The 15,701-nt window shown below is 43.7% G+C and overlaps 1 protein-coding gene across 1 annotated transcript in view; it reads left to right on the forward strand.

Annotated features, from left to right (window-relative positions):
* LOC306713306 (glutamate receptor ionotropic, delta-1-like) overlaps positions 1–14,641 on the forward strand; it is a gene marked incomplete at both ends in the record, with an annotated part of 302,522 nt that extends 287,881 nt beyond the window's left edge. Inside the window, 6 exon segments of the mRNA XM_079182959.1 lie at positions 1,242–1,437; positions 5,160–5,326; positions 9,993–10,233; positions 14,148–14,274; positions 14,277–14,346; positions 14,428–14,641. Of these exon segments, the coding sequence (XP_079039085.1) occupies positions 1,242–1,437; positions 5,160–5,326; positions 9,993–10,233; positions 14,148–14,274; positions 14,277–14,346; positions 14,428–14,641 (1,015 nt within the window).
* Between the last annotated feature and the right edge of the window lie 1,060 nt (positions 14,642–15,701).

Here is a 15,701-nt window from a genome sequence, read left to right on the forward strand (position 1 = left end):
CAAACAGCTGCTGCACTAATGCGTGGTGTGTCACCTGTCATCATAATAAACAGCTTGTTAGTGGAACCACATGTTCAGTCAGAGCTCATCAACACTGAGTGACGCTCTCACTTTATTCAAACTCTTGCTGCTTCTCATTCAGAGACATTTGTCCTGGTTTTGTTTCCCCGACATTATTTCTGACAGATTGGTTTTTTTAACACCTTTTAAAGCCTTAAAAATGTCTTTCGATATATATATATATGTATATATATATATTACAGTATATAATATATATATATTATATACTGTATATATATTTAAACATAATCTATGAATTATTAAATATTAGAACATTTTAATATTATTTGTTGAGTGAATCCTTTCGGTAAAAAAAATGAAGATTTCTTTTAGATTTAGATGATTGAATCTTTTATAAAGTTTTACAGATTCTGTACTTCTGAACCGTTAACATCTGCAGTGAGTTAAATAGTTTTTAATTCAGATGTTTACAGCTTATTTTCTCTTGTCCAAATCATCTAAAATAATAAGTAACACAAACATCCAACGAATCTAAATGAATTTTCTATCGTGTGCTTTTATTTTTACCTTGAATTTTCCGTAATAATCATTGATTTCTGTTAATAAAGAACACTATTCATGTTGTACAGGATGGGCTTTTAAAATTAAATTACGATTTTTCAGAGCGAGCTTCAAATAAATCTTGTTTTCTTTTCACCTCTTCTTTTGTTTATTAGAAAAATCAATATTCTTGCCGGTGTTTGTTTTGATGAAATGCTGCTGCTGTTGTTTCTTATTAAAACAAGAAAAAAACAACTGTGTGTTGTTCAAACATCTCGAGGCAGCTGGAGAAAACAATTATTTGGTCTCGTGGGTGTCGTTGATTAAAAACTGGTCTCAGGCTTCAACAACAGACCTGAGATCAGTTTATTGTCACACATGTTCTCTGAAGAGATGATAGATTATATTTACAGCTTTCAAACCAACGAGAACAGAACAGGTTACATTCTTAAAATACGAGATAGAAAATATAACTGAGCAGCTCAATGAGTAAATGAAATGTGAAGCTTTGTGAATTTGTCTTTAAATGCTCAGAAACGTCACAGTTTGGTTGTGTTCGGTTAAACTGGAGCGGATTCTTGTGTGCCAACACAAAAAAACTCAACTTATCAAACTCATGACCGAGATGTCTAGAAACAAAGACAACAAGCTCCTCACTCGTGGTCTTCGTTGTCCTCCAGGTCGTTCCAGGACTTGGCGCGGCAGATGGACGTGGACTACGGCACCGTGAGGGACTCGGCGGTCTACGACTACTTCAGGAACAAAGGCACCAACCCTCTGGAGCAGGACAGCACCTACGCAGAGCTGTGGAGGACCGTCAGCAAGAGCAACGGCATGGACTTCTCCGTGTCCAGCCCGTCTGAGGGCATACGCAAGGTGAGTGTGTGCGTGTGTGTGTGTGTGTGTGTGTGTGTGTGTGTGTGTGTGTGTGTGTGTGTGAATTCCCCATGGAGAAAATGACATTTAATGTACTCTTGTGATCAATCTTGAAAATGTGACTGCAAAACGTTTATAAATGATTAAAGATTAGATAAAGTCAACTTGTTGCTAATACTGCAGTCTGTGATATAAGAGCATGCAGACAATTCACTTTTGATTTGTAGTTGAAACATAATTATCATTCAAAGTTTCCATGATTATCTTTATGATATTGGTATCACAGAGAAATGTCCAAACACTGATAACATTAATGTTTAATTATCCATATTGTGGTTAAAAAAAGACTGAGATAATAGATGCATGTAGTTCCACTACGTATTGAAGTCCCCTCTTTGATAGGTAGACGTCACTCAGAGATGCAAGTCCCCTCTTGTCAGTTTCTTTAAAAAACTCAAAAGGCACATTTGCAGTAATATACTGTTTAAAGACCTTAAAAGTACATTTGACTTAAATCAAAATTACCAGAAACACAAGTCCAGATAGTATGACAGTCCACTGTTGGTAAGGTAGGAGTGTGTGTGTGTGTGTGTGTGTGAGGTCGTGTTACTTCAGGTATATAGCGTCCGTTCAAATCTGCCTAAAAAGCACCTCATTCAGAAGTAAAATCAAAAAAATCTAAATCTGACAACAATCAACAAACAAACATGGACGCCATGAAGAATAAATGACGACTCTCCTCGTGTCCTGCATCAACGACACACACACAAACAAACATGGACGCCATGAAGAATAAATGACGACTCTCCTCGTGTCCTGCATCAACGACACACACACACACACACACACACACACACACACACACACACCTATGTATGAATTATATTTGCATCTGTAATCGTCTTGTTTGAGACTCTGAATCTTGTTTGAATTGTGAGTTAATGAGCCGGTCTGTCAGTCACAAAGTGTGAGATGTGAAGTGTGTTTTCACTGATTCATGATGATTTTCAGAGGCTGTTTAGTGTGTGTGTGTGTGTGTGTGTGTGTGTGTGTGTGTGTGTGTGTGTGTGTGTGTGTGTGTGTGTGTGCATAGAGCGGTATTGTCAGCACACACACTCTTGTTTTATTCACAGCGGGCAAACACACAAAGACACTCCTCTGTTTACCCATTACTTAATGGCAACAGCGGTGTCACAATACACCGATTAGTGAGGCTGTGTGTGTGTGTGTGTGTGTGTGTGTGTGTGTGTGTGTGTGTGTCTGCTGTACATTATTATGCTCATAGATCTCCCAAAGAGCTGATGACAAATCAGCGTTGTAGAAGAATGAGGCGTTTGCAGAGTGACGTCGTCTCTGCTCTGAACCTCTAAACTGTTTCACACTCACACGTTTTGATCCGTTTCATCGATATCGCCGATCTTTCATCGATATCGTCGATCTTTCATCGATATCGTCGATCTTTCATCGATATCGTCGAGCGCTTTCTTTTCCAACAGAGTCGCTCGGCTTTCGTTTTGGATCAGAGTCACAGATCAGATATAACTTGATATTAATAATCATTGATGATCCATACGAGCAGATACAGATCTGTGTTGTTTGATTACATCAGATCCACAATAGTTATTATTGATTTTATTTCATCTAAACATCAAAGATACTAAATGTTGTACTTTTTACTTGACTAGAAACACAAAGGAGGACGTGACTAAGAAGCTTCTGGGTTCGACGCATTCATTTATATTTTCAGTTACAGTTTCTTTTACTCTTTTTTTCGTCGTTCCTATTGTTAATAATAAAAACATATTTTATTTCTGTGTTCAAACAACAAACTTCAGCCCATCGTGTTCTCAGATATTAACGCGTTGATGTTTTCACTAACTGATGAACAATGAATGGACAAAATACCCGTCAGAATTCACCTGTAAGAGTACTTTCTGCCACTTTGAGCAACGTTCTTACTAAAGAAAAGATATTTTTCTTTTTGCTTCATAAATCTGTGATGTGAGCAAAAAGTCATTCTTTGTTGGAATGACCTGAAACGTACCACACAGCTCATAAACGTCTCCTGTTGTTCAGGTTTCTGTTTGTCTCCTTTCATTCATGAACGTCGTCACGTAGCTTAGCATCCACGTTAGCTGGAGCGAGAACAGAAACTCTCTTCTGACATGATGAGAGGTGAAACACAAAGAGCCTGCAGAGGCTAACAGCAGAACGCTAGCAGCTAATTAGGGCCGGAACAGCAGGAACAGATCACGTCTCCCTGTTTCTATACGAGGAGGGCGTGTGTGTGTGTGTGTGTGTGTGTGTGTGTGTGTGTGTGTGTGTGTGTGTGTGTGTGTGTGTGTGTGTGTGTGTGTGTGTGTGTGTGTGTGTGTGTGTGTGTGTGTGTGTGTGTGTGTGTGTGTGTGTGTGTGTGTGTGTGTGTGAGTGTGTGAGTGAGTGAGTGAGTGTGTGTGTGTGGAAACAATTACCAGAGACAGCGAGCAGGTTGATGTGCAAAGTGCTGACACAGTGAAAAACACCCTCATCCACTTACTTTCCCCCCGCTGATGCTTTTATACGAGCGTTATTGTCACCTCCTCCTCCTCCTCCTCCTCCTCCTCCTCCTCCTCCTCCTCCTCCTCCTCCTCACAGAGGGGAGGACGCACCTCCTTCGATAAGATGAAACACGAAGGACAACTACAGCATGTATACACCAAGTCATGGAGAACTAACATTGAGACGGTGGAGAATATCTGCAGCGGTGCTTTTATTTTGAAGCTCTGTTTTCCAGCTTCTAAACTAAACAACAGACAGCCAGGATGCATGCTGGGTAGTGGAGTAGCCTCAGGTCCTAGCTGGGTTAGCTTAGCATCTCTCCTCCGTGGACGTTGGTTCGGTGTTGTTTGGTCCGGCGGGTCTCGCTCGTCGGTCGGATGCTTTTAATCTTCACACTTCCTGTTGAGACCAACACGAAAACAACAACATGGAGAGAAAGCTCCAGCTGTAGTAACGGGATGTAGTATGATGTAGTTTAATGTAGTATGATGTAGTTTAAAGTAGTTTAATGTAGTATGATGTAGTTTAAAGTAGTTTCATGTAGTATTATGTAGTTTAATGTAGTATGATGTAGTTTAAAGTAGTTTCATGTAGTATTATGTAGTTTAATGTAGTATGATGTAGTTTAATGTAGTATGATGTAGTATTATGTAGTTTAATGTAGTATGATGTAGTTTAAAGTAGTTTCATGTAGTATTATGTAGTTTAATGTAGTATGATGTAGTTTAATGTAGTATGATGTAGTATTATGTAGTTTAATGTAGTATGATGTAGTTTAATGTAGTATGATGTAGTATTATGTAGTTTAATGTAGTATGATATAGTTTAATGTAGTATGATGTAGTTTAATGTAGTATTATGTAGTTTAATGTAGTTTAATGTAGTTTAATGTAGTTTAATGTAGTATATAGTAGTATATAGGAGATATGTAATATAGTATGTAGAGTTTAAAGTAGTGAAATGTAGTTTAAAGTATATATAGTAGTGTCATATATATATATATATATATATATATACAGTCAGTGAGTCTGAGTATTTGACCTTTATTTCTGTCGGATCGTCTCTTAGAGTAAAACCTCTTCTCCACAGCGAGTCCTGACCTCATGTTACACAACAAACAACTGGTAAACAACACTGATGTCGTCTTCTTCCTCTTCTTCTTCCTCCTCTTCTTCTTCTCTCAGGCGAAGAAGAGTCCGTACGCCTTCCTGTGGGACATGGCGGTGCTGGAGTACGCCGCCCTGACGGACGACGACTGCACCATCACCGTGTCGGGGAACGGCATGAGCAGCAAAGGCTACGGCATCGCCATGCAGCACGGCAGCCCCTACAGAGACCTCTTCTCTCAGAAGTACGTGTGTGTGTGTGTGTGTGTGTGTGTGTGTGTGTGTGAGGCCACTCTTAACCCTTTCTACCTCCGGGCTCACACGTTGAGACGGAGCTCCGTGGTGACGAGTGATATTTTTAGAACATGCCGCTGCTCGAGGTGTCCGTTTGCTTATCGGACGCTCAGGAGTGTTAACGTTGACGCCACCTTAAGAACCGACGCTTCATCGTTCGGGTCGCTCACCTTTAGAAGCAGGAACTTGTTGGGATGTGCAGTAGAACGGACGAGGTCGTGCACATGAAGGTTCTGGTCTCACTGGGTCACTGACTCAGTGCTCTGCTCGTGATGATGTTAATTATCCAATGAAGCAGAAATGGCAAAAGAAATCATCTTAAAGATATAGAGTGAATACACCAAGATATAGCTTTCACTGCAGCAGCACCGTGACGTTCTGATAATGAGTTTGTGCAGATCTACAGCAGCTAGGTCAGCTGTTAGTCTGCTGAACCTCAGTAACAGAACCAAGTGACTTCATGGAACACGTGTCGGACGTTACCGTCGCCTCGATGCGCTCTAGTGCCGAAGATTAAAGCGTTTCAGCCTCTTCGGCGCTGAAACGCCGTAAATGAGATTTTGTAGTTCAGTCAAACGCTTTATTTATAGATCACGTTTCAATCCGTTCATGTTAAGTTGCATAAAACACACGATTGATGCTTTAAATCTTCTCTTCTTGTGTTTTACGTCATCGCCTCTCTTCCTGCTCCGTGTTCGTACTAAACCTGATGTTCATGCTGGAAACACATCAGGACTTCAGAGGGAAGCTTTGCTTTCCTTGTCAGCTAACTAAGTTAACGATGAAGGTTTGGGGTCTTTTGTCGGGAGTCTGATCCTCTTTGTTGGCGTTAAGTCTTCATTATCAGCCCGTAAAGTCCTGCGATGTGAGCTGGGAGTCCGTCTGAGGCTATTACAGTCGGCTTCACGTCGACGAGGGGCCACTCGTCGGATGAGAAGTGTCGCGCTGACTTATTCCAGACGTGATGGGGGGGCAGGTGTTTGAGAGTGAAGCGTGAGGAGAGAGAACGCCTCCCGCTGGAGTTAAATCAATAAAAACGCTCCTCGCGAAAAGTCAAATTAAGCTCACATGAAACGAGCTCCAGCAGAACGGATTATTCACGGAGCGATGTGTCAACAGAGGGACGAGACGCTAATTATTCCATCTCAAAGGCTTCAATCTTTTATTTTTTACTTTAATTACGTCCTTCAGTCTGAAACCTCGTCTCAAAACACAAATTGATCCCAGAGCGAGTTTTTAAAAAGGAATGGTGTCGATGATTCAGTGAGTCTGCTCGTGATTACATCATGAGGTAACGCTTAAGCTCCTCGACAATCACAAGACTTTCTCATCCGCCTCGCATCGACCGGCTCCCAGAGAGCAGACAGGAAGTTAGAAAGAAACACGCGTCGACCCGCTGAACGCGGAGAAGTTAACGTCGAACAAACGTAATTATTCATGTGGAGTCTGATCAACAGTCATCGTAGGTCTGCTCATGTTAAATAGATCTTAACCAGGTAAAGATGGCTGCTGTCTAATAAATGTGTGCTTAAAATACTGAACTCTAAAGCTGAAGAGACTTTAGAAGTTGAGGTTAGCAAACTGTTTGACCTTAATACTCATTCTGTTCAGCCGTGCTGCCGTCACAGGAAACGACTTCATCCAGCTTCCTATTAAAGACTTTAATTTGCGTTTTGCTGAGTTTCAATGAGAGGAGAACTTCTCTCTGTGTGGCGCCCGGCTCAGCAGGAAGTGGAGCAGCTCCGTGATTCGCCGCGAGCCGGCCGGCGCTCTGAGTCCCGAGGAGCCGCTCTGAATGAAAAGCCTCTGAACCGGCCGTGTGAAGTCGTGAGGAGGGCAGCGATTACTCAGCAGCAGGCCGGCGGGGGAACCCGTTTGATGTCACGCCAACACAGAAACCCGCCGTGTCACTTCCTGTGAAATTTCCTGATTGTGAGATTTGAGCAGCAGCAGCAGCGTTAATAGAGATGTTAACACGGAGCATTAAGCCGCCGCACCGCTGTGCTGCTAGCTGGTGTTAGCGGAGCAGCCGGGCTGAGGGGGAACCGGGCTCTCTGGGGCTGCGTGGGAGGGGGACGCCTGGGGGCCCCTATAGAGCAACCGCACACCAAATAAAATGTCATTTACACCTCCTCCTCCTCCAGCCGAGCGCGCTCTTCCTCCTCATCCTCCTCCAGCCGAGCGCGCTCTTCCTCCTCATCCTCCTCCAGCCGAGCGCTCTCTTCCTCCTCATCCTCCTCCAGCCGAGCGCTCTCTTCCTCCTCCTCCTCCTCCAGCCGAGCGCTCTCTTCCTCCTCATCCTCCTCCAGCCGAGCGCTCTCTTCCTCCTCATCCTCCTCCAGCCGAGCGCTCTCTTCCTCCTCATCCTCCTCCAGCCGAGCGCTCTCTTCCTCCTCATCCTCCTTCCTCTCTCTCCGTGTGATCCTCTCATCCTCTCGGCCATGTTCAGGAGCTGCTCTTTAAAGCTTTGAGACCGTCTGACGAGAGTCCACGTCAGATCACCTGGGGGGGGGGGGGGGGGTGCTGTGTCAGGACAGTCCCGCCTCCACACACCGGATTACACATGAAACAATGACTTCCTGTCAGGTGTACGCGGCTGTTAACGTCCACACAAGCTGGACAGTGCTGCCCTCTTTATAACAAGCAGCGATAGTGATTTTTATACAGACAGCCAGAGCTTCACATGTTAAAGCTGCATTCTCTCTAGTGTCCACCAGGGGGCGACTCCTCTGGTTGTATAGAAGTCTATGAGAAAATGACTCTACTTCTCTCTTGATTTATTCCCTCAGTAAACATTGTAAACATGAGGTTATGGTCTCCGGCGTCTGATGGTCGGGGTTCATTGTTTGCTCGTGGGACCGTCTCTCCTCCTCCTCTCTCTGCACCTTCCTCTTTAATTAAGCAATCTTGTGTTTATTTAGGGATTCATTCGCGGCGCTGGATGGAGACAAAAGCGGCAGTTTATTAATGGTTTTCTTTTTGCAGCCGACTCGGTTCAGCAGGCGTCCAACTGCCCGAAGCGTTCAGGGACGACCAAGAATAATGTGTGAGAGTGTTAAACTGAGGGCAGAGCTATTGTTCACAGAGAAAACCATTATCTCCACATTTTAATACCTCGTCCCATAACTGCTGTATTAACTCTGTGCTGGGTTTCCATCCCATAATCCTGCCATTAATAACCTTTGCAGACTTTGTTGCTTCTGCTGCTCATTTGTGCTGTGAAACTATTTTGTCCTCGGGGTGTTTCGGGGGAGGGGGGCTGCAGAGCAGTGACCTTCAGCGTGTTCGTGCTGAGTTGAGCAGATTAAATGAAGCATCTTGGTCTCTGGTTTTATACTGCAGCTAAAAGCAGATTGTGCTTTAGTGGTCGTGACAGAGTTTGCGTAATTAACCCCGTCAGTCGTCCTGCTGGATGAAACGTGTGAACGTCAACGTGTTGGACTGTTCCTCCATTGTGGATCGAATACCGTTTATTTTACAATCAACACTTGCAAATGACACGGAAGTACAAAATGTAAAATATACTTTGGTGTTTCATTTTACCTCTTTATTTAGGATTTAGTATAAAAGCCTTTTTACTCTTTGAACCAAAACACAATGAGGAAGATGTTGAGTCGATAATGACTTTAAATCAAACCCTCTAAACTAAAAAGACAATCTGGTTTAAAATGACGTCTAACACTTTTACGAAATAAAACATTCTTCACGAATGTAGCAAGTTAACGAGCTAGCTATGTAGCAAGCTAACGAGCTAGCTATGTAGCAAGGTAACGAGCTAGCTATGTAGCAAGGTAACGAGCTAGCTATGTAGCAAGCTAACGAGCTAGCTATGTAGCAAGGTAACGAGCTAGCTATGTAGCAAGGTAACGAGCTAGCTATGTAGCAAGATGGCGTCCCGATTCTTAATCCCGCCTACAAAGCTCTGATTGGTCAAAGTCTCTCCAACCAGTGAACAAATCAGAGATGTGAGAGCCGGTTAAAAATCACAGTGTCCCCTTGTGTCCCCTGGTGTCCCCTGGTGTCCCCTGATGTCCCCTGGTGTTTTCTGAAGAGCTCGTCGGTGAAATAAAACAGAAGATCACAGTTGAAGCAGGATGATTGTGAAATCACTGTAATGTCGGTTTATTGAAAACCGTTGAACTCGTCGTGTAACATTCACTCATTTCAACGACAGCGTGACAGCTGAGACGAGGGACGGACGACAGAATAACCGAGGCTCCGTTGAGCGGTTCTGTCTTCTCTTTTTCTCATCAGTTGAAGGAAATTGAATCTTTTTCCCTTGAAGATGTGATGGAATATTTTCAAATCCGTTTTGCACCATTTTGGTATAATTTGTCTGCTTCATCACATCAAAGTTTCCTCATCGCTGCGTGTTGAGTCTGCACCTCTACACCTGATGAACACGAGCTCATGGTTTCATTTGGGCTTTAAATCGTGTAGTTTAGTTTTCCTATTTTGAAAAGACAAAGATTTAAAGACTTTTTATAACATTACATATGTACCACATTATGACAGCACACTATCCTACACTCACTACTTGTCGCATGTGGCAGCTGAATAAATGTTCTGGGACTCACCTGTTCACGTCTTCTTCTTCGTCCTCTTCCTCTTCCTCAGGATCTTGGAGCTGCAGGAGAAAGGCGACCTGGACGTCATGAAGCAGAAGTGGTGGCCTCGCACCGGCCGCTGCGACCTCAACAGCCACGCCAGCGCCCATCCCGACGGCCGCTCCCTCAAGCTCCACAGCTTCGCCGGCGTCTTCTGCATCCTGGCCGCCGGCCTGCTGCTGGCCTGCCTGGTGGCCGGGCTGGAGGCTTGGTGGAACAGCAACCGCTGTCGCCAGGAGCAGCCCAAAGAGGTGACCGAGCACTGGGCCCGGCGGACGGGCCAGCGGGGGGAAGACACTGCCACACTCTACTTTAAGGATCCAGCCGCAGACGCGAGCCCCGACTTAGTGGAGCTCCAGTACACCCAGCTGTAGAGGAGAGAGGGTTTAGGACAGGTAGAGCCGAAGGGGCCGAGGTAGGACAGAGTAGGTGTGCTCTGTGCCACATCAGCCCACTGATTGAAATCAAATTTGGTCTCTTATTATTACCCCTCCTCCATTTTATTATTTTATCCGTCCATCGCCCCCCCCCCCCCCCACCCACCTCGTCCTAAACGTGCAGACACCAGAGCTCATCTGTGTGAAGCCCACTGACCATTACCTTCACTAATACACTCATAAAGCCGCAGCTTCTCCATCCTCCTGATGCAAACACCCTCCAGAGGCCTTAGGCAGGCTAGATGTGGCTATTAGCACGTGCAGACGTTAATGATCGATTCCCACCGCGCCGGCCTCGTAAACATTGAAGCGCTCGCCGTTGAATTATTGTTATAAACTCGTGTTCTACAACGAGAACGCCGTTGAACACGGACGCTCTTCTTTACACGTCTCGGACGTTTTCCGTGTCAGCAGACAGACGGCAACGTACCGTCGAGGAGAAGCTTCATGTGCAGCTCACTCTGGCTTTTAACATTACAGTGACATCATCACAGTGATGCTGCTGATAGATACTGGAGCCTTACTAAGTGCCTGCTGAATAAAAAGCACAGGAGCCATTAGCACGTCGCCGTCTCTCTAATGAAAGGAACCAGCGGAGCCAATAGTTACAGCTCCTGCTTTAAAGGCATGAACACGACGCTCTCGCATCAACATTAATGAAGGACGCGTCTGATGATTGATACGAGTTTAGTGAAAATATCAATTAACGCTATTACACTGTTCTGTCATCACAAAGGTCTTTGTTAGGCTGAATCAGAGTTTTATATGTGAAATGATATTTCTGCAGAAAACTAATTCTCTAAAATGACTTGCAGTCGACTCGTTGCTTCTTGTTGCTGATTTAGTGCTAAAGACGCGTTTAATCTGCAGTTAAAGTCGTTTCTCCGTCGTTGTTTGCAAAGATAAAGTGAATAAAACACCAGAATGGAAGCTTCCATCAGACCAGCTCAGAGTGTAACGTCCTCGATCTCCCTCCACACCACAGCATTCACCTCTCAGCAGCAGCTTTGTGTGAGCGGGCGGATCCGTAAACTAAAGTGTGAGCAGACGGTGCACGTTTCAGCAATAAGATTTGTCTCCCAACATCCCGTCCATATAAGCTGTGGTGCTGTCACTGTGTCACGTCTTATTGCTTATTATATGTCAATGTGGACGCCGTGTTCTCTCTCTCCTCTCCTCTCCATCTATCCTCCTTTATTCACACTTTGACTGTCTATGATCTCGTGCAGGTTACTAAGGATTACAGACTGGCAAGGGTTTCTGGTCCATTGACATATAATGACATTACAACTGCTTCATCGGAGGGGAGGAGGGACATTTGGACAGACAGAGAGAGAGGCTGGGATGAAGCAGAAGCTATTGATACAGGTCAGAATAGACCTCCTACACAATTATCAACAATAAAAACCACAGAATCAAGACATGTCTCTGTGCCATCGCCGCGCTCCTTCTGTCTCCGACATGTATTAACTCCTGCAAAGCTCCATTCAACCACACACAGAATGACACGTCAAAGCTCTAATAATCCTTATATTTAGTCATTTCAAAGGCAGGAGCTCACCAAAGGTCGCAGGTGACGTAGACGTAGACGTTTTGCTGTTAAACTCTCTGGTCGCTCATTAAAACTCCCGCCGATAAAAACAAACACTTTCTTCTCAGAAACGTTTGAAAGCCCGAGCCGACAGTCTCTGAATCCTAACTGAGTATAAGTTGTTAGTTTCTTTGCAGACGACACCGTAATGAAGGAGTGAACGTAGCGGCGTCACTAGAAAGACTTTCTGTTTCTGTGTTTCGTCTTCTAACTGTGAACATCTCATCAGGGCCGACCTCACTGTTACATGTTTACACACGAGAACACGCTTCAGTGCCTTTAATGCGTCATACGATAAAACAATAGTGTTCATAAAATAACTATAATATAGTAACTGGAGTTCTTATCTTCAAATGTCAATATTTGATAGTTAATCGTGATGATGTCATCAGACATATTGAAGCACAATATTTATCTGGAAGCAGAAACTTTAAGTGTTTGACAGAAGTGCCTCCAACACCACACCGACCCGGAACGCTTCAGTCACCAAACACACACCGGCTTCCTGAACCAACATTCAAAACCAGGTTCTACAAAGTTCTGCAGCCGTGTGACCCGGAGCAGCTCAAAGCTTCAGCCGGTTCAATGGTTTCTAGAACAACGTTTGCTTTGATATAAAATCAGCTTCAGTTAAACACGTAACGTGTAGCAGCGCTCATTAAAGAAGCGCTTCGTACGGATCAAACAGCTCGTTAAAGCCTTTCAGGTTTGACGCTACAGGAAGTGAAGACCTGGAGTTCATCTCATGATACTTCTGTGAACCTCGCACTAGTTTTATCATTTAACACTTTCATTGCTGATGAACGGGACTGTTCTCAGGCTGAGGAACATTTTAAAACGTGAATAAATCCAGATAAAGAAATTCACTCGTTTTGACAAATAACCGTTTAAAATGAATCCACATTTAAAATAGAAGAATAGATGCAGTAAAGATCTCCGTCCTGTGGTTCCTGGTGGTTAATAATAATAATTATTGTAATATTGGTCCCAGGCGTTGATCACTGAGGCCTTACACAGCTACTCACATTGAAAGAAGAGAAGAAGAACAGCTTCTATCTCTGATCAAACGGACTCAATCTCAAAGCTGACAAACATGAGATAACCACAAAAGAATGAAACAGTGAACTTCCTGTTGCTGCTTCACAATAAAAGCCTCCCTGTTTGTCGGTTGAACTCTTTTAACTTAAAGCAGCAGCAGGAAGTGTTTTGTTTTAGAGAGGTAATTACATAACACGGAAACATAAATGAAAATTTAATAAAAAGAATCTCAAAGATTATGACTTTAAACAGAATGCGTCTAAAGGAACAGATGCTTCCTCCACTGTGTGCTACTATACGGTGTGAATGTGTCATGTGCATTGTTCTGAATATCACTTGTGTCACTGTGATGAGTTACTGTGACTAATATCATCGTACCTCTTGAGTTGTGAAGTGAATCCAATGCTGGAGCCAAGACGCGTTCAGGGACGCCACGCTTTGTTGTAAAGCGGACGGTTCAGAGTGTCTGTTAAAGCAGGAGACGCCGAGTCAGCACATCTGTTTGAGATTAAACTGTTCTGGTAGCGAAACGATTCAAACGCACCACGAAGAACATGTCCTCATGACTGTTCTCACTGCGTGTTCTAGTTCTAGTCATGAAGGTTCTGTTTCTATAGAAGAGCAGAACTTTACACACAACATCAGGTTCAGAGGGTCAAACTCAATGTAGAAGGTTTAGAATCTCTCATGAGGTAAAATAAAGTCCTCCAGCAGGAACAGCAGATCCAGATCCACCAGCAGCCTCTCAGTGCAGCTCACGAGGTGAAACTCTCCAATAACGTCTTCACAACAAACCGCCGTCCGTCCGTTTGGCTCCAGGATTGTTTTTCTCCAGACATCAAACCTTTAGTATTCACTGGCCAAGTTTGATTTCAAGGTGCACATACAGATTTGGTTTCTGCCCCCCCCCCCCAAAATAAACCAAGGGTCTGTCTGATAGGGGTCCAAGGCCACGTCCTGAAACCATGAGAATGCATGAGGAGCACCAGCAGACCTGAAATCAGTCTGAGAAACCGGCCCATCGCCAATCTCAGCCTCTGTGTCCTCTCCTCCCTCCCTGTCTCTCCTCTGTCCTTCCCCCCCACTCCTCCTCTTATAGGACAAGGAGGTGAACCTGGAACAGGTGCATCGTCGTATGAACAGTCTTTTGGACGAGGACTTGGCCCACAAGCAGATCCCCGGCCCCTCTATCGAGATCTCTGCGCTGGACATCGGCAGCATGCAGCCCAGCCAGGCGTCTCTGATGCAGGGCCCGGAGTACCGCCACCCGGCCTCGGGGGGGGGGGGGCCTCCTCGCTGTGACCACCTTCCTCCCCGGGGAGGGGGGGGGGGCCGCCTCCTCCTCATCCCCACCCTCACCGTGGGGGGACCCTCGGCAGGACGCTGGCTCTGTCCCAGGACCCTGGCACCACCCTGCACCACCCGCTCAGCAGCACCAGCCTCAGCGGCACCATGCAGTGCAAACACAGGGCCCCCAACGGGGGGCTCTTCCGGCAGAGCCCTGGCAAGACCCCCATGCCAATGTCCTACCAGGCAGTCTCCGCAGGACCCATACCCGAAGCCATTGAGGCCACCCACAGTACATCCATATAGAGATAGAGGGGGGGGGGGGGGGATTACTATAGAAGAAGACAAACAAACAAACATATGTGTAAAGAGTAAAAAAAAAGAAAAAAGAATTTTGTATCTCACTTCCTGTTCTGAAAAAGCCGACGTTACAAAAGAATAACACAGAAAAAAAGATGGCGGGTGTAATTTTTCTCTTGTATATTTCTGTAAATACCAAGACAACGAAGTGAGGTTGAAGTGTATTTTGAATATTCTCAATTTTTGAAGTTGAGTTATAAAAAACAAACAAAACAAGATAAAAAAATTACATATATATATAAATATATATTTAAATATATATATATACAGTATATATATATAAATATATATATACTGTATATCTATATATATTTATATATAGAGTATATATATAAATATATACTGTATATATATATATATATTTATATATATCTATATATCTAAATATATACAGTATATATATATTCATATATACTTTATATATGTATATAAATATATATACATATATATATATATGTATTTATATATATATATATGTATATACACATTGATGAAAAAGTTATGACTGTTTGAATGGCTTTGTAAATTTTGTTCAATATGAAACAATGACGTGAAATTCATTGTGATTGTTTTCTAAGTGCCGAAATTAAAACGATGTCTCCACAACTCACCGATGTGTAAACGACTACCCATGATGCACTGCTGTAGGGACATTCTAGTGTTGGGACATTCTACTGTTATGCACCTCTGTACCAACCCTATAGATAAATATATATATATACATATATATATATATTTATATATATCTTCAGCATCGGACGAAAATGATCACAATCCCTTTTTTTCATTTGTATTAAATATATAATATACATTGTTTGTTTTTTTAAATCAAAAGTCTACATTCTCTTTGTAAATGCTGTATTGTTCAATAACGGGGGGGGGGGGGCTTACTCTACACACAGCTGAGTGGCTTCATGTTTCATTATTTGGACCAGTACTGTCTGGTGAGGAGGTTCTTAAAGGAGCAGAGACTGTTGGAAACGTTCCCTTCATTTGTTTTTGACCG

This window comes from Pholis gunnellus, assembly GCF_910591455.1.
Source record: "Pholis gunnellus genome assembly, chromosome: 21".
Classification (NCBI taxonomy): domain Eukaryota; kingdom Metazoa; phylum Chordata; class Actinopteri; order Perciformes; family Pholidae; genus Pholis; species Pholis gunnellus.